The sequence below is a fragment of the Stegastes partitus genome, unplaced genomic scaffold (genome assembly GCF_000690725.1).
Source record: "Stegastes partitus isolate 25-593 unplaced genomic scaffold, Stegastes_partitus-1.0.2 Scaffold236, whole genome shotgun sequence".
Taxonomy (NCBI): Eukaryota; Metazoa; Chordata; class Actinopteri; family Pomacentridae; genus Stegastes; species Stegastes partitus.
Window position 1 is genome coordinate 74,188 of NW_007577967.1, and position 19,517 is coordinate 93,704.

General features: G+C 40.7%; 2 protein-coding genes and 1 long non-coding RNA gene across 10 annotated transcripts in view; all 3 read right to left on the reverse strand.

The window, feature by feature from the left end:
• Window positions 1–2,309, reverse strand: part of LOC103357126 (zinc finger protein 260-like) — an 8,366-nt gene extending 6,057 nt beyond the window's left edge. The window contains exon 1 of the mRNA XM_008281533.1: window positions 2,230–2,309. Coding sequence (XP_008279755.1) covers window positions 2,230–2,260 — 31 coding nt within the window. The 5' untranslated portion in view covers window positions 2,261–2,309. The remainder of the gene's footprint in view (window positions 1–2,229) is intronic.
• Window positions 2,310–3,285: 976 nt separating this feature from the next.
• LOC103357127 (uncharacterized) lies at window positions 3,286–6,613 on the reverse strand. Its single transcript, XR_520178.1, has 2 exons — window positions 6,379–6,613; window positions 3,286–3,968 (listed from the first exon to the last, which is right to left on the reverse strand). It is a non-coding gene; the product is annotated as an uncharacterized LOC103357127 (long non-coding RNA).
• Window positions 6,614–12,812: 6,199 nt separating this feature from the next.
• nav3 (neuron navigator 3) overlaps window positions 12,813–19,517 on the reverse strand; it is a 221,375-nt gene continuing 214,670 nt past the window's right edge. For all 8 annotated transcript variants that reach the window (XM_008281541.1, XM_008281536.1, XM_008281537.1 and 5 more), the window contains 5 exons: window positions 18,936–19,007; window positions 18,140–18,336; window positions 17,153–17,271; window positions 16,090–16,293; window positions 12,813–13,424 (listed from right to left, as the gene is read on the reverse strand). In XM_008281541.1, coding sequence (XP_008279763.1) covers window positions 13,305–13,424; window positions 16,090–16,293; window positions 17,153–17,271; window positions 18,140–18,336; window positions 18,936–19,007 — 712 coding nt within the window. In that variant the 3' untranslated portion in view covers window positions 12,813–13,304. The remainder of the gene's footprint in view (window positions 13,425–16,089; window positions 16,294–17,152; window positions 17,272–18,139; window positions 18,337–18,935; window positions 19,008–19,517) is intronic.

The window sequence follows — 19,517 nt, forward strand, 5'->3', positions numbered from 1 at the left end:
TAAATGAACATCATGCTGTATTAAAGGAGACCTGAAGCTAGTGACTGTCACCATAAACTGATGTTTACTGGGGTAACCAATCATGTGAGGATTAGGATTATTTTCTTATAGACTTCTGTACAAATCAAACTTCTTTTTGCAACCAGAAGCATCGCCCCCTGGTGGCTGTTAGAATGAATGCATGTTTGACTCACTTCTGTCTTCACTTTTCAGACCCTGAGGCCATAATCATCTTGTATATACAGTCTATGCACAGAAACAGCAGCTCACCTATGACTCTGCTCAGACGCTCTACAACTACTTTATGTTACACAATGGCATGTTGTAATATCGGAGTACAACACCCACTTCTGTTTGAACTGGAAACCACTTCTAGTGAAAAATAATGACACAGAAAGCCCCACCCTGCACGAGAACAGGAGTGGTTCAGTAAGGTGGTTTGTTACATGTGAAACCCCGGCAGTCTGAATCTGTCTTTCTGAGACTGTCATCAGTACACACAGTAATATCAAGGTGAAAATACTCAGCCATGGTGCACTGACACTCATGTTTTCCAGCATATAAAAAACACCATATGAAGTAAATTTAGAGAAATGAGCTGATTAGGATTTTTCTGACAGATAATGAGATTTGATACACACACACACACATACACACACACACACATACACACACACACACACACACACACACACACACACACACATATATATATAAAGTCCTTTCTCAGTTCAGTATTCATTGTGTCATAATATAAAACATGATGGAACAACACCCTGAGACACCTCCAGCAGTGTGACTGTCCCACATGGAGGAAGACTTGGATGCTGTAAATCCATTAACTAGTGAGTTTAAACTCTGGCTCACTTCATAACTACCTCCTAAATTACAGCCTTTACAATTTGCTATGTTTAAAATTGCACTTTTGATTTGAAATAAAATAACTGTTCTGTTCCAATACGGGCACATTAACAACGTATAAGTGGCTGCTCCTTTGTTGTGCACATTTTTTGCAAATGTTGTCTTCTTTCACTCATTAACCCTCAGTGCTTTATCAGCAAAACAAATCAAACATCCAGTGGAAACTTCACCACCTTCAGTGTGTCAAAGTCAAGTTAAGAGTACCACCTGTTGCCATCTCCAGCATACGTTCACCATGTCCCATTACTGCTTCATGTGTTTGTGTTGTGTACGGTCAGAACATTCAGCGCATCATAATCTCTAGTCTTGTCGTTTAGACCTCGGTGGATACAGTGCTCAGGTTTAACTGAGTTTTAAAAAGTGTAATGTAGCCCGTTAGAGACATTTTACTCAAATGTGGTGATTCTCATGTCCAAGAATTTGTCATCAATCAGTTCTATCCTTAACCTTTAGTGGCAGAATACTCCTGATGCAAAATGAACGGTTGTCCTAACTTGTCTTAACTGTTATTAGTGGTTCTTCCTCTGTTCTGCCTTTAATATGTGTAGTTTGTTGTTACATGGGTCTCCACAGAAAGAGCCGCAAATAATGGTCATTTTACTTTGTAGTTGAATTTAAGTGAAATATCAAAAAGATTAAGTTATGCAATGTTATGTCAGAATTGTTTTATCTATCTATCTATCTATCTATCTATCTATCTATCTATGTGTGTAAATAAAGATATTCATAGAGGGTTTTCAGATTCAGGAGCAGCCACTGGTCTGTAAAACCTCTCATTTTAATTTCACATAATAAATTGAACCAAACACACCTTCACAGATTTTAGCATAAAAACAAACATGAAAGCTTAATGCAGGCTCCTAGCACATGACAGTTTCTTTTGTATTATCAGTTACTACTATCTCGTGTTGTTTGAATCTTGTAAAGGCCAAAGATAAACTACTTCAGCCACAAACCCGCTTTCACTCAGCATGTGTCCGCATCAAAACATCCCCAACTGGCTCTGGAGCTAATGTAGCCAAAATAAGTTAGCAGCAGCAGCCAAACACTGGGAAATGTGGATTAAATAGTCTGGTGTAGAGGTTGCTAGAATGACACAAAGGACATTTTATCTTAAACAGTACTGCAGTGCTACAGTGCCCATACACAGTAAACGTAGCCTGTAGCTACAACATGTTTTGTTGTTAACATTAGCTAGCTACAATCACAGCTGTTAGCTGCGGCTACGAGCTAACGACGCTAAGCTAAGTCAGAGAGCCTGTTCGCTGTTAGCTGCGACTAAACACTTAAACACTCGGTAACACGGACCTGTGTTCTCCAGAGGACGGCTGCTTTCCATGACGGAGACTGTAAAGGGTCACTTTTAACAGCCACTAACAAACTACAACTGTTTAGCCATTTACTGTTAGCTGCCGAGCAAAGCGACACACGTGATCTTGTTTTCAAAATAAAAGCATCAAGTTGTAAAAACTAAAATTTCTGCTCATACACAAAAACTAAAAGAGAATATGAGTGATTAAAGAATAGAGTCTTTCAAGTAGGTAGTTATTAGCTGATCCAAAGGAGAACAACACAGCAGACTGTGCTCTGAAATGTTCAAATTCTCATGAACGTCACAGGTTGTTAGTTGTGTCTTATCATGACAAGACATTAAATCATTCTATAATTATGTAAGAATAATATTGCATTTACTTAGGTTGTATTTCATAAAAGTTGTGATGTGTAAATGTGAGCACACCAGCACTTCCTTCACCTGAATTAAGACTTTAAGACTATAATCGTTCCTTTTGGCAATAAAGAATGAAGGCTGGTGCTCAGCGTTTATCTTAAGTCCATGGCACTAAAAACTAACATTTAGGTCCAGAATCTCCCTGTAATCATTGACAAGGAGCTACATTTACTCACTCTGCCGTCATAAAAACAACTCAAGAAACTTTGTGCCAAAGCAATTCAACATTTTATTCACTGTAAAATCAGAATGAGAAAAACTTTATTATGAAAACCTAATGTAATGAACTCTCCCACTGGCCTTCCTGTTTAGACCAGGTGACATTTGCAGCTCATTCAAAATACTGCAGCTGGAATAACAACGAACACCAAGAAGAGAGAACACTTTACTCTCATTGCTAGATCTCTATTTTATTGTACATGTATTTTTATTTTTCCTATCTTCTTTTTCGGCTGTCAGTATGCTTTTGGATTTAATTTATTTTTACTCTGCTGTATCTTAGCTTTTACAGGTTTTATTTTATTTTAACCTTTGCCTGTAAAACACTTGGAATAACCTCTGTGTATGAGAAGGTGCTGGATAAATAAACCTGCCTACTACAACCCAAGGGCAAACGTAAATAAAAAGGTCAACACTCAGCATTTAGTCAAAACACTTTATTTGCTCCATGTGCAAACTGACTCCAGTGTGCTGGAACTGCTTCACAGCCACGCGTTGTTCTTTATGTTGTGCAAGTACAATCATGAATGTTATGTGTCTTCACTGGTCCCACAACCAACTCATCAGACAGCTTATTAAAAACACACATTTCCAGACGTGAGACTCTCCAGTGTTTGGCTGCTGATCAGGTCAACAGGAGAATTGGAGATAAAGCTAAAACATTTAAAATAAAAGCAATATAGTTAAAAATTATCAGTGACTGCTTATCAAAAAGACGAAGCAGATCAGGTCTGGGTAACATTCACTTACAACAGCGCCTTTGTGATTTTACATTCGCTACATTTCAGAAATCCTGTTGACGCCATTGAAACTTTCCAACAGTACAAATACTTCAGACTTTTGTTCTTCCTCAAGAATCCATCCATGCAGAAAGACAGTCTTGTGTGACGAGCTGCAGGTCCCAGTGGGAGGCAGGTCTGTGGTTCAGATCTTTGATATTAGGGCAGAATGCCATGAACTTGTTTGGTCCAAGCCGTGGATACTTGAGATGAGACATTCAGTAACGTGGTGTTAGATTCAGTCAAAGCTGGGTTAGATTTCATACAGTAGGCCAGGACCAGCGCTTCATGTCTTCATGCTCCAAAGTCCAAGAGACAACCTTCAACAAAGACAAGTACTTTAAAAACAGAAAGCAAACAAGGAACAGAAAATACTTTGAGAAGTGCATCTGAAACACCAGACGAAGATCAAATATTAATACAAATGAATACAAATAATTTACTTCATAAATCACTCAGAGGAACTAAGTGCCAAGTATATGAATGAGGGCTGCAAACAACAATTATTTCCACGACCAATACATCTGTCAATGATTTCTTAATTATTCAATTGACTGTTGGGTCTATAAAATGTCAGAAACAAAAGTCAATCAGTGTTTCCCAAAGCCTAAGATGACATCCTCAGATGTCTTGTTTTGTCCACATCCCGAAATATATTCAGTTCACTGCCATCAAGGAGGAAAGAAACAGAAAATATTCACATCTAAGAAGATATAGATAAGAGAATAGAGACTTTTTAAATAAAACATTGATCAAAACAGATCAATAGATCGTCAAATAGTTGCAAATTAATTCAGCAGTTGGTAAATAACTGATTTGTTGTTGTAGCTCTAATATTTTGGGCCATTTTTCATTTAAAAATAACAAAAAGGTGCTTGGTTCATCTCAGATGTGAAGGTTTGATAATTTTCTTTGCCTTGATATGACAGTAATCTGAATACGTTTCTGTTATTGACTGTTAGTCGTGCATAAGAAGCAGTCTAATAAAGGAGTTGACCTACTTCATGAGCAGTACTTGTGCCATGACTTACAGTGCATGTGTGCAACAGAGTCCTCTGCTGCTGACTAGAACGTAGTATAAGAGCAATAACTACATATACGTCCACAGCTGTTTGCAAACATGTCTGTACAGGAGGACATTCAGGGCTTAAACTGACTCGACACTGACAAAGTTAAACATTGAGTAATTCTGTCATACATGTTTAAACTGGAAACTCACTGAAGAATAAGGGCCGATTCATGCCTCCACGTCCACGAGCACAGACTGTGTAGACTGTCGAAGTGGACAGCGGATGCCTTTGTATTCATATTACAAAAGGTACATGGTCTGCCTGCATTGACCCTCATATTAAACATGGGCAGAAGCACACAGGGCTCCTGTGGATGTTTCTCTGCCTGTGACGCTGCACTTTGTTACAAGCTAGTTAAAGTTTGGGCTGTAGCACCAAGTCAGTCAGACTATTCCTGCAGGGTGCCAAGTACAGTGGACATAGCACAGGACTTCTGGAGAAGTGAAGACTTTTAACTGTGTTAATGGAAAACAAGCGTCTTCACAGTCTGGCAGCAACGACTTCAATTACAGTTCTTTAAATGATGCATTATAGAGGCGTGGACAAGGGAGGATCTTCTCATACAGGCTCAAGCATTTATTTTAAGCCCTGTTTGTTTTAGTGCTACAAGGTGGCTCGATGGTTAGCACCGTCGCCTCACAGCTAGAAGATCCCCAGTTCGTGTCCCCGTTTGGACGCCTGAGATCTTTCTGCGTGGAGTCTCCATGTTCTCCCTGTGCAGTGTGGGTTCTCTCTGGGTTCTCCGGCTTCCTCCCACAATCCAAAAACATGCTGAGGTTAATTGGTGATTCTAAATTGTCTGTAGGTGTGAATGTGAGTGTTCTTGGTTGTCTGTCTCTAAGTGTAGCCCTGTGATAGACTGGTTACCTGTCCAGGTGAACCTGCCTTCACCCTGAGTCAGCTGGGATAGACTCCAGCCCCCCGTGACCCTGGTGAGGACTGAGCGGTCGACATAGTTAAAGATTTGGGGCTTCATATGGATGTCTGCTGACAGGTCCGTACAGATCCTCAGACCAGGGTGATCACTCACTCTTTCAGAAGTGGATGAAGACAGTATGAATTGGTCTGTATGCTACAGAAGCTTCACCCTAGCAGCTGATTGGCTCCTTTGGTTTGTGACATATGAAACCCTGCAAGTCTGAACCTGTTTATAAGACCGTCATCAGTTCACTGCAGCTATTCCACTCATGATATTCTGGCACCCTGTGGACATGTCAACAAGGTAAAAAAACAACTGCAGTTTCCCTGGAGAAGGTCTTAAAGCAGACACTATGAAGTTATCAGCTCAGTATTAGACACCATGACCTGAGACACTGGGTTTGGCTGAACTCCGTCTTCACAAACAGCATATCTGCGCTGTAACCTGCGACCTCATCAAATATTTGAACAGGCAGCACCAAGGAAAAGCAGCAGCGGCGGTTAGTTAGCTTGTGTACTTAATGTATTCAAACGGAAGGCTTTCAGAAACTTATCTCAAACACTGCTCTATCAACACAACTCCCAGAGCCAGAGCCAGAGCCAGAGCCAGAGCCAGAGCCAGAGCCAGAGCCAGAGCCAGAGCCAGAGCCAGAGCCAGAGCCAGAGCCGGCCCCTCCAGCCCCTCCAGCCCCTCTGACAGCTTCCGTAGCCGCCCTCCGTTATCCAGAAACTTCTCTCTCACCTGCTTACGGCACCACGAAGTACATGACGAGGAAGAAGGCGATGTCGAAGAGCACGAAGACCCAGAAGTCAAACCAGTAGGAGTGTTTCGGTAACGACACCGAAGCTCCTTTAGGCTTCTTCAGGTCTTCTTCGAACTCAGTCACGGGAGTCGCACCGGCGCCCATTTCTGCTGAGGCCGCAGCTGCCAGTGGCTTCTTCTTCTTCTGCTGCTGTTATTGCGGCTGCGCTGCTGCGTCTTCTTCTTCTTCTCTTTTGTTGGCAGCTTCAACTGCTTCACTACCGCCACCAACTGGTAGAGTGCGATTCAGAATGACTCGTATTTACAATTTTCATTAAAAAAAGAAAAGAAAGAAAGAAAAGAAAGAAAACTCTCATATACTCTTCATGAAATTAATTAGTCTAAGATTGTGAATTGTGTATTTTTTTATAACACTTACTTTTTGAGTTATTATGTAGAATGTCTAAATGATCCAATTTTGTTTTTGTCTTTCTGAATCAACTTCCTTCTTTCTGCCTGAAATTTCATCCACATCTGTCTGTATGATGTTATCTGTTCTGAAAAGTTTGCTGTTCAATCCAGTGTGTCCATATCTATTATCTTATCTCTCCTCTTCATGCCTGAGCTGCTGAAGCAGAATAAATCTCTCTTATCTTTCTGCTTTGGTGAAGGCGGTTTACTTTTGTGGATTCTATCAACTTGAAATTACATTTTGCCTCTTTAAAATGGAATTCGGATTTCAGCAAAAGTGTGGAAATGAAGTTTCACTACATGTCGAGCATTGTGTGTCTGACGCTTTTTTTCATATTTTTGTGCCACAACTCAACCGTAGTTTTATTCAGAATAATAGTAGCTCTGATGACAAAATCAATATTTTATTTTGGAGTAAAGTAAGTATTGGAGGCGGAAGAATTGGAAACTTCAAATTTTCTCCACTTAAAATGAAGTTGCATCATGAGTGGAATCAAAAGATTAAAGTATGTGACATTAATTTTACTGAATTTGGATCAACTTCATATATTTTGCGTGTTACCAACTGAAACGATTCATTTAAGTTTGTCCAAAAAAAATCTCTCTCTATATATTTTAGTGCATACTTAGTTTCTCCCACTTTCCTCTGACCTCTATAAAAGCACCATCCTTTGCTTTTCTTTCTTTCCTTCAGTCTTAATGATTCTCTTTATTTCTGTCCTACTGTATGACTCATCATTTGAATCCTGTTTGGTAAACTTCTATCAGGATCAACTATCTGACTGATTGTTCTGCAAACTGATGCTTGAATTTGAACAAATCTTTTTTTTTTTTAAATGTTCTTGTCTCTTCTCTGAAACCTTTCTCTACTTTAGAACTGAACTCTGGAACAGTAAATCATACTTCCACTTTATTTCTTAAACTCTTTATAGTTGGACAGGTGTTGAATTGATCCACCTGAAGTTGCTTTGTGTGTTCAAAGCTTTATGTTTCCCTCCTCTCCTTCTCCCAGCTGAGTTTTAAAGTGTCCTGTGTGGGTGATCTTAACAAACAACATATCAAATAGTTCTTCAAAAGATTCAAGGTTAATTTGAAAGCAGGTTTCTTTTCTTTGCAATGAGCCTTCAATGTTTTTTTTTTAAACTAACATGCACCTTTATCTACTCTTCTATTCTCTGATACAATGCAGACTAATCTTTGAGTAATTATACCATATACACTAAGTGTCAGAAAGATATCACCAAAACCTTATTGCCTCTGTGGATTAGTTGTCTTATCTGACTACTGACGAGACTGGCATGCTCTCTGTATTCATGTTTTAGAAAAAGGGCAAAAACAAACTCACATTTAAGATGCTACATGCCAATATGCCAATGCTTGGGTTCTTTTTTTCTCCAGATAATTAAGATATTCCGGTCGGTTGTCAACTTATTTTGACCCTTCAAAGCATTTGCTGGGTGTTTTTTGTTGTTGTTGTTGCTTCTTTTCCTTTTTCATTCACTGTGGGCTCCTTTTCACAACAATATAAAATCGTGCACCTTTCTAAAAACAGCATCGTCATAGATTTAGATTGAACTCAAAAGTGTGTTTTGTGTAGTTTGAAAAGATAAAATGCCATAAATCATAAAAAAGAGAAAACAAAAGTGACATTTCATTGATTATTTACTCAACAAACATACTCTGCATCAGCTCTAGAAAGACATTTCACCATGCTGGATGTATCTTCTAACAGCCTGCTGACAACCTGCTCCTCTGTATACTGTTATTGAGCCACGCTGCGTTTATTTTCTTGATCAACTGTTTTTGTTTTTATTTTCCTCTCAATCTTTCTTGTCATCTTTTCTCAGCTCAGCCTGCAGCTCAAACAAAAATACATTTGTTTTTGACTCCTTTTTGCAGCAGAGTCATTCTAGTCTTCTCAGTTTCTCAGAGTGCAGGAATTAGTTGTTTTCTTTTACAGGATCAGGTGCAAATGGCTTACTTATTACTGAATTAGACTTGTAGTGTGGTTATTCAAACACATCTCATCTGTAGTGATCAGGGTCATCTGCTGGGTCAATGTTGGGTATTAATTCGTCGTCCTCCAGTTGCAGTCATTTCTCTTTTATGGGCTGTGATGCATTTTTTGGCACGGAGTACAACATCACACCACTTTTTAATTATTATTATTTTTTATTTCTGCTAGCGATCTCTCCTCTGACCGAACAGAAATTACGCTGGTGGTCATCTTGTCCCATATAGTTTTTTTCTATTTTCCACTGCTTATCCCAACATTTCACACACAGAACAATTGTTTCTGGTTTGCTTCAACCTCGCTGACAAGTACTTCAATTTCAGTTTTTGAAAAGTTCCTCTTTTTCGCCCTCTTTGCCTTGATGATGAAAGGTGAGGGGGTTGTTGCCCTATATGGTTAGCTGGAGGCGTTTCTGAAGGCAACGAGCACGGTGATTAAGAACAAGTGGGCTTTATCAGCACTGATGACTTACTGATGTGTGTACGACCCACGAACACATTTGATAAATACTGATTTCTTTTTTTTAACCAACATTCTAAATTTAATTTGTGAAACAGAATTTAGAACCGTTTCTACGCACTGATGATAAATGAGGCCCCTGGTTTTAAGCTAAGATTCATTTTTTTCCCTTCATACATCACACATGATTAGTTCAAGAGCTGTTGGAAAGCTGACTTGGGTTTTGGGATTCAGAGCTAACATTTGCATCGTTTCAAGTCTCCAGAGACTTAAGGATCAGATGGTATCACCCACACATAGTTTCACTATTGGCATAACAGAGAGAATTTCATACATGTAACACTCTTTGGTTGAATCACCATCACTTGGGACCATCTCTCATGTGTGCTCAGTATATTCTGTGCCCCGTTTAATTAGAGCTACGGGATGTAAAGAACTTCATTTTAAATATTTTATCCATAAAATTATTCATCTTCAAGTGTTTTTTTTGCAATAGATCCCCTAACTGATGCTTACATTACAGCTTCTGTCTACTCTACCTGCCTCTTATGCCTGCATTTGTAACTCCCAACACACAACAAGCTCGACACAAAAGACAAAACTCAACAAATTGTTTGCTTGTGTGACACCAAATACCATTTATTAGGGCTTTACAAAGACTACAAAATCCTCCAGATGAGTTAAATCACTGTCTCTGTCTATTTACATGATATGTTACATACAAATGTACAAAATATAAAACATTTAAGGACAAATGTTTCACCCAAAAAGAAGAAAAAAACTTTCTCTCAAACCAGAGTAAATGCTATGGTTTTCAACTGAGATGTAACTGCAAAGTGTAAGTGGGAAAAATTACCAGTTGATCATCAACACTATGGTGTACACTGTTAACGGTGTCGAAGCTCTGCTAGCTCGGGAACTAATGGCCTACAACAGGAGTGTAGATAGGTTTGATACATGGGTCTAGGTGAGGAGCAACCTGTAACCATGGTAACTACCCCCTTAGCATGCAACTACACACCCTTGCAGACACGAGGTGGCCGAAAAAATCTGTACGAACCATCAGAGGCTGCGCCGCTGAGACACGAGTGAAGCTGAACACAGGTAGGATTGTAGAGGAGAAGATTGTCCTGAGGTTGTGACAACATGACTTCTTGGTCTCTGATGGGTTTGAATTGACCAGTAGCACCTGTAGGTTTTGTTGGTAAGTGTATACAGTACGGTGTCAGGTCAGCTTCAGTGCCTCGGACAGCGAGCGAGCCTAACGTGGCGGTAAGCTCGGGGGGGTCGGGACGTCCAGAGAGGAGGTGCTTCTAAGGAACAACGGGCATTCCTAAAGACGGAGAGGGTCCAGAGAATATCATGGCAGGATGAGGAATACTGGAGAAGTGCCTCTTTATTCTTTAATCTTTTTTTTTCTCAGGTTGTGATTTTAGTGAGTTAAAAAACTGTTTCTTACTGTACACCGTATGCCTCCTGCATAGGCAAAACATCCAATCACCACAAGACGCACACCTGTTTCTGACAGCGTGTAGAGTTTTTGCATTAGTTATTTTCTTTTTTCTCTCTGTTTTCAAAGTACAATAATTTACTCAGCGGGTTAAGCATATTGTAACATCAACAGGGCAGAATGCATCTTTGATTCACTGTGCAAGACTTAAGTATTTACAACCCACCCCGACCTCAAAGTGTGCAAAACCAACCCACTCGTTAAACAAAGAGAGGACAATCAAAATTCAAAATGGCTTCCGTCCAATACACGCATACATAAAGGTAAAGGTCGCTTCTTAATGCATCCCCTTTAAAAAGCTTCAAAACATGCTCATCAGGCTAGAAAACCCTAAACAGTTTGGTTGTGCTCCTGTCAGTTCAAGTGAGCCCAGCTCAACTGGGCGCAAAACGACAACTAAAAAATACCCCACCCCCGAGTTTTTAAACTGCTTCTTTTTTTCTCTTTTGTTTTGTACAATATTGGTCAGTTTTAAATTCAAATACAGCATCAACTCTGTTATACTCTTAACTGTCAGAAAGAAGAAAGGGTGGTTTGGAGAAAGAGGGAAGGAGGGACGGCAAACAAAAGTGGCTGTTTTTCCAACTACAAGCAGCATCTTTGACGTAGCAGGAAGCAGATCATCATCATCATCATCATCATCCGACATTAGCATCTCGTCTTCTCACTTTGACCAATGGGAGCAGAGGATGCTTCAAAAACATTTGCACATTTAAGGCAGTGAGAAAGCACCAATATCATTGTTCCCTTATTCAGCTCTTTGGCTGAACTTGTACATAGAGGCAATACTTTTGATTTTGGTACCTCATGGACACAGATGGATGCAGATGCTGGACTAGAGTGTCTAACGAGGGGCCAGGAAGTCTCTGAATACTCACTACATAATTACTTTAGTTCGAGTCAGTTTGGTGCTTTCCCGTCACCTTCTGAATTTCCCTGTCGCAGCAATCCGTGCGGCTCTGCATGATGCTTAAAGCCAAAATAAACGTGGCTATTCCCGTGACGAGCCACAGAGGGCGCTGCCTGCTGCTCTCGCGGCGCGTTCAAAGCTAAAAGTGAAGGCCGACAACAACTTAATCTAAGTCTACAACCGTGGTCGGCTCCGCATTGTGATGTAAAGTCTGTGGGTGTGCACGTTTGGCAGTCGAATCAAAGGGAAACATTGGCACTTTTCCATGTTTTCTTCACAGTAGCAGTGTGGCTGGATGACACACAGACAATGCGCTTTCGTTGTGCTTGTTGTTGGCAATGAGGGGCAGCGAGGAGCGGCTTGGCAGTGCCTGACACTGAGGAGGTTCAGGGTTCAGGAGACCAGCACCATGAGGCTCAACTGACCACTGAGCTGAGGGCAGGACGAGTGTCAGCGTGTTAGAATGCTGTAAATCTCGTGATCCTAGTCGGGCTGTAAAGGCCTCACAAATGTCCTAAATGAGCCAAGTCTGATCAGAAGAAGTATAGACGGCAAAAAATGGTGATATAGTGGTAAACAGTGAGGCGAACTAAAGTAACCTTTAGCCCTAAACGTGACTCCTGTGAGGAGTCAGTTCAGTTAACAGCTGCTATCAGACACGACTGAAACATGAAATCAATCTGATGGTCCAACTTGTGAGTGTAAAACATTCACTGTGAGCACCAGAGGGCGTGACATCACCTGAAAACTTGACAGTATCCTCCTCTCACTTGCCTCCCTCAGTATGTAGGGGTCTTGCTCAAGACAGTGCCTTGCTCGAGGACACTCTGGCAGGCTGGATTGTTGCTCAAACGAGGGATTGAACCGATTTAAAAAGTCTCCGATTAAAGGAGAGTCTCCTACTGCTGCCTGTGTGTAAGTGCATTTCTATGAGTGTATGTGTCTGTGAGAAGCACCTCTGTAAACAAGGAAAGACATAAACAACAGAACCTGCCCCCCCACCCCCCACCCCCACCCCGAATGTAAACATCTGAAGATATAACTGGCTAAATAAAAAAATCCAGTTTTGTCACGTCAGACTCTAGGCTTCCTTTCGAGATCCAACGTTACATTAATGGCGTGAACTGTGGCTCATCGCGGCTGAGCACAAAACGTGATTCACTCCTTGGAAGTCAACTTCAGAGGAACTTAAAGTCCTTTATCAGACACGCCCCGCCTACGTATATGAAAAGTTGTATCCTTAAAATGTTATACACCCAGTAAAAAGGAACACGATTTGATCTCAGTGGAGGAATCCAACATGTGTCATTGTTTGTCATTGTGACCACTGAGGGCCACGTTGGCGACTTTATACATAAAATAATTTGGTTTAATATTGCACCATCATTAAGTAAAAATAGGACTTTTCTCTCAAACGGTGGGTATACCATTTGGATAATAGAACTTTTCATATAGCATACATCTGTGGACTATAGGGGTGTCTGCTAGCGACGGGGGTTCGAAGGTTCCCAGGTTCTGGGGGTTCTGGGGGTTCTGGGTGTTTGCCAGCGCGGCTCTTGCTCTCATAGCGCCGACTCCAGCGAGGAGTCCAGCTGGTCGTCATGGTGACTCGTGCTGTCGCTGTCGCAGCTCTGCGTGCTGGAGTAGTTAGCTGCCTCCTGCAGCCGTAGCAGCATGTTCATCTGCAAACACAACACAGCAAACAGTTAGATAACAGAGACGGTGGAGGGGAAACACAACACACGTACAACCTGTCGCGTAAAGTCGCTCAGGTTTCATCACATATGCAGCCCAATATTGTAAGGCTTGAGTTTGGGTCTTTAAGATTCCCAACCTGGGGATCAGCTCCTCACCAAGGGGCAACAAGATAAGTCTGACGGGGCTCCAAATGATTAGAAGGAAAGTAAAGGCAGTGGTGACTCCAGCAGGTTAATCCTCTGAGTCAAGAAATAGCTGAGCTGATCACTGGTGATGCACGATATTAAAATTTCTGGCCGATACTGATATGGAGAGTTCTGATATCGCCAATAACTGATATTACTGATGTTACCGATATCGATATTCAATTTTTGTTCACATTGAACAATGAGTAGAAGTAAGCACTGTGAGAAAACTATTCAGAAGAAGCCCAAATTAGACCACACAGTCTCCTTTATTACATAACAAAGTAAAACATATTTAAACATATTTAGTGTTCAAGTCCAGCACCATTAAAGTAAAAACATCTGTGAAATAGCAGCGATACCAAATGTAGAGACGAAGGCGCTAATGTTAGACAACCATCGGTTTTTCACATCGGCTAAATTTGTTCATCAGACCAATACTGATAAATGGGAAAAAACACTCATATCAGCCGATACCGATGTGGTTGTTGATATATTGTGCATCCCTACTCATAACTAGAGAATAACAAACAATTATTTTTTAAACTTTGGATTCAGTGAACTTTAGGGGTGTTGGTAAATGGATTTCTTTACCTTTGGTTACAACCAGGCCAGCAGTTTCTACTTGTTTCCAGTGTTTGAGCTAAGTTAAGCTAACTGGCTGCAGCCCGACACCAGCGTTACACTTTCAGCATCTGAGTGACCCCGAGAGTCCGACTGATGTTAATCTGTCACTTGTCTATCTACAGCCCACAGTTTAAGGTCAGTGTTACAGTATATGTCAACAGGATTCATCATATCAACGCTTCCCATTCATTATCTGCACCAGCAGCCGTGCATTCAGGTAGCACTGTGTTGGGTTTCCACAGACAGGGCATCACACTGACCACAAAACACTGTTAAATTATCTGTTGTCCATCTAAAACAAAGACAGATTCAGCAACTCCAAGGATTTTTTTCTCAACTCAAATGCTAAGAAAACGCATTTCACTGAACTGTTTTCATAATATATTCGACAGAGCCACCATGCTGGTAGTAATCAGCTGAAATGTTGCATGACTGTCGGTGCAGACGCTAATATTGGGCTGCATGTGGAGGAGTAATTTGTGGAATGATGACATTTATGTCACGTTGACCCTTGCGTACTTAGGAACATGAATCGTGCAACAGTGGCCTTCTGCTACAAGGGCAGTAGAGTGCAGGCACCGAATATGCTGATCGACTGCGACTGTATGCAACAGGTACCTCAAGTAGACTATAAAATAGCACCATCCCAGATTTAGCCTCACTTCACGTTCACAGAAGGGCTTGATGGAGACTTTTCTGGTGTGAAACTTATAAACTGGGTAAAAGTGCATGTATATCAGCTGTTTTTGGATTGCTGTATTATCCACATCTGTGCCTATTAAAGTGGCCATTGAATCTATATTTAACAAATAGATTAGTGACATCAATCTTCTCATCTAACTGAACAGAAAATGAAGAAGCACATTTCCCAAAATGTTGACTTATTCCTTTAAGAAGTCACTGGCCAATAAGTTTGAGAAACAGTGGTTTGGGTCGACTCCGTAAAATTAAAAGTGATGCAGGATTTTATAAACATGACTCAGAGTAGCTTGTTTATCTGAGTTTTGATCTGAGTTTGCTCTTTGCACTCCTGGCTGTACTTTCTCTGTCCTCGTAAAGAACTCTCCATGCACTGGTCACATTCTGAAGACTGAAAAATTGCTCACTACTGAAAATAAGTCAACGTAATGACTCACCAGTCTTGTCTGTTTATATTTTACATGTGCTAAAAAGCCCCTTTAAAAACCTTGTGGTAAATCACTGCAATAAAACAGCAGAACTCTTCATCCCTGCAACAGAACTAATGGTCTAAATAATGCAGAAGTGCTGCTGCATCTGGCTCATCGCTCCAAGTGTTCCTAAAATGAGCCCTGGCACACCTGCGCTCGAAGCGGTCGCGCCTGGACACACACACACACACACACACACTTGCACAAATGCAAACACACACTTGCTAAATCAAGCCAGTCGTTTTTGGATGGCTACCCTTTAATTCCTTCTGGGCTGCAATAACCCACCAAATGGAAATTAATTCTCACTCTCCACCCATTGCCTTCTTCTCTGCCTTAATAGTTGATCTTCCAGTGTGTGTGTGTGTGTGTGTGTGTGTGTGTGCTACTACTTTACTAGAGTCATTTATTGAATTTCTCACATTGCAGTAGCCGTCTCATTACAGTCTTCTGTAGAAACTTTGCTTGAATTTAGTGAGTTTCTGAACATACACACTGTATATACACATATACAGGTTTACAGAATGAAACCAGTGGATTTGTGTTCACATGTGGATGCCATTTACATTTTCAGTTCATGTTAAATAAATCTTAGCTGCCCTCATATCTCACTAAGTCGCCCCTTTTGACATCATAACTCTGAACAAACTAAACTCTCCACAACTCACCAGCGGGTCTCCCTCTGTGTCACTCTGAGACACTTGCTTGGACGAGGCCCCCTCCTTGGACGAGCTGTAGCCGTCGTATCCCACGTCCTCCGGCCTCAGCTGGAGCAGCGCCTGGCCCTCCTGCTGCAGCAAGGCGGCGTTCCACGGATACGTGTCGTTCACCCACTTGGACGGATCCTCCCACGCGGCTCTTTTGCCATACAGCTGCAGGAAATGTCCAAAAAGGAGAGGAGGTGCACAAGAAAGTGAATAGTGAACAACTGGCTTTTTGATGGTAGATCACAAAGTGTCTGTTTCTATTTTCATACAACTCTGTTTGTCATGAAGTTCTTTGTGAATTCTACATCCTTAAAAATGTGCAATCACACCAAGACAAAGTGCTGTATACTTTCTCTAAGCTCACCTTCTACTTTGAAATGATATTTGCAGATAGTGAGACGCAAGAGTTGTGTGAGGTGACATAAAAATCACAGACCGTGGTGACGATCAGTTTCATTACTCGTCTCATATCTTTTTAACTGTGCCGGTCACAGCGGTGCGCGATGGAAATGAGAGCAAGGGCCCGACTAACTCAAGTTTAAGTACGTAAGTGCCAGCAACTATTTCAAATGTTTTATATGCTTTTGTGTAGTTTAATGTGGAGAGATGCATTGACATTTGTAAGCTGACCATTCTGTATGTTCTGGATGTAAAAACTAAACCTGAAAAGTAACAACAACTGAAGCTGTGACATAAATGCAGTTTAAAACACTATATTTCAGTTTGACATGTAGTAGAGCATAAAATGGTAATACTCTAAAGGAAATGATGAACATTTGGCCACCAAATAAGGATGCAATTAAAGCAACAATAAGAAGTGTTTTAGCTTAATTTACACAAAGCCTTTTGTTTTCCTTATGACACTAAAAAGACTTTACTCAGATTATGTTTTAATATCTGCACATAAATGGTATCTCTTCCAAACAGCTGACTGTTAGTGGAAATTCAGATTGGAAGATACATTTTAAATCTACCAGTAACTTCTATCTTGTGGTCCAGATATTCATGTATTGCCAGGACGTACCTGAAGTCCTTCCCTGACAGCCTCCAGCAGGTAGGGCACCAGGGAGTAGTTCCACAGGTCAGTGAACCAAACCCGAGAACCTTCTACATCCATGGGACAGGACAGGAAGAGACGAGGGCCTGTGGGGACAAAAGAGCCCAGATGATGAGTGTTTGCTTGATGGAAGCTGGAAAGACCAAAGACATGGAGCAGACACGCAAGAGTGGAGACAGAGGAACATTTCACCCTGTGCACCCCAGGGCAGTTTCTGGTTGCTGTTTTGCTCCTGTCACTCTTTTTGTCACTGTGGGCTCATTTTTCACTGCAGAATAAATCCTGCACCTCTACGGAAACAACACAACCATGACTAGAGTTAGGGAGAACTCAGGAATGTCTTCTGTGCTGTAACCATTTATAATGCTGATAATCATTTAAAAAAGTACAAAAAAAAGTTGAATTTCTTTTTTGCAACCTTTTTTTTTAACTTTTTTTTGACAAGAATTGAAAAAAATCCTGCTGTAAATAGGCTGTTTTTAATGTAATTTTTTACACGAACAATGCAAACGGTTTATATTTGGTATTAAAAAAAAAAAATGAAAACAATATTTTGATGAAATATGACATTTCTATTCCTTTTTCCCCCCAATTTTTTCCTGATTAAACTGTACAATACACATTAGATATTTACAGATCATCACAAAGTTCTTTCTTTTATATATATGTGTATTTTTATTTTATTTTTTTACAGTTTCTCGTTCTGATTAATGGTAAAATGTTGGTGAATTTTTCATGCCTTTCTCACTCGCAAGCAGGTTTTCAGTAAAAAGGCTAAATTCAAGCAACATTTATTGACTTTAAAATGTTTGATTGCTCAGATATATACATGAACATTAGTGTGCTCTGCAGACTGACAGTTGCTACAATGAGACACCACAGAGGCGTCAGTATTGGCTGAACAGAGCAGACACTAGAGAGTGAATGTGTGTGCATGTGTTTGTGTGAACTGACCTATAGTGACATCTGAGGAGCTGTGTGCCTCCAGGAAGCTGTTGAGGTGATGCCAGGTCTTGGGCATCCAGTCAATGATCTTAATCAGGTCATTGCTGCGCATGTTCTTATCGATCTCTGTCTCTATCAGCTTCCGCCGCAGGAATCGGCCCAGGAAACCTTTGACCGGCTCGGTGTGGTTGGTGCACAGCACCCACCTGTGAAAGGACAGATGATCAATGGTGAAACAAAAGCAGAGGAGGAGCTCATAAAAAAGCTCAGCATTAAAGCAGAGTTCTCATCAAGGCGAGGCATTTTAGAGATGATGTGATGACAAAGTGATGCCATTTCTTCCATCAGTATAAAGAGCTTTGGGTTTATTTTACGTAACTATAATAAAATCATAATAAATTAACGTCTGGCTCATGATGAGCTTTCTCTAATCACATTGTATTTGCCAAATCATCAGCTAGTCAAACATGCCAAAGAGAAATGATCCTCACTCAGAACATGCATCACAGCAGATTAATTTCCATTTAACGAGGCTAATTATCCAGGAGACATAACTAGAGCACTCCCTGTGGAAACGAGCCTTTAGTTTACAGTGTGTGAGACATAACGTGGTGACAGAGAATTGAAATCAGACTCGTTATCCAACAGGTAAGTTGATGCAAAGCAAATAAAACTACTAGTTATGTCTTTGAGGGATGGATAATATTCGTACGTGATGTGTGTGACGTGCTGTTCAACACAAAATGAAAGACATTGTATAGATATATACATAGTGGTGTAATATTGAAAGCATCACAATACAAACCTGAAGTTGTGGTGCAGCTCAAGGTTGGGAGAGGAGGAGACTCCCTGGTTCATGGTTCCAATAACATACGGGCTGCACAGAGACAAACAACACACAGGATTGTTCAGTCATGAGTGAACAATGCAAACTGCTGTGAGGTCGGTAATGATAGACAAAAGGACAACCGTCTAATATGGGAGACTTGTAGGGTTGAAAATGTGTTATTGACTTACTTTTAATTAACTCCATGAACCCGAGGCTGTTTTCAGAGTAATGCCACTACTTTTACATTTAAGCTCTTATCTTGGTCATTATAAAGGCTGGTGATACATGCTGTAGCTTGTGGGCTAGATAGAACTCCCATCAGCTGATATGATAAAACTTTCAGGTTTTATATAGTGGCCTTCATGGCAAGGGAAAAAAATGTGAAATTGTTTTTAAATGCATCTCGCCATAAAATGCTGGTTGTACAGAAAACTTTTCATAAGTGTGTAGGAGAGACTGCCTGGGATCTGGCAGTATCAGAACCATGAGGGTGGGATACGGTATGATTAATAAATGTGGCAAAATATGTGATTAGTGCTGAACAGAAACTCATTTTAT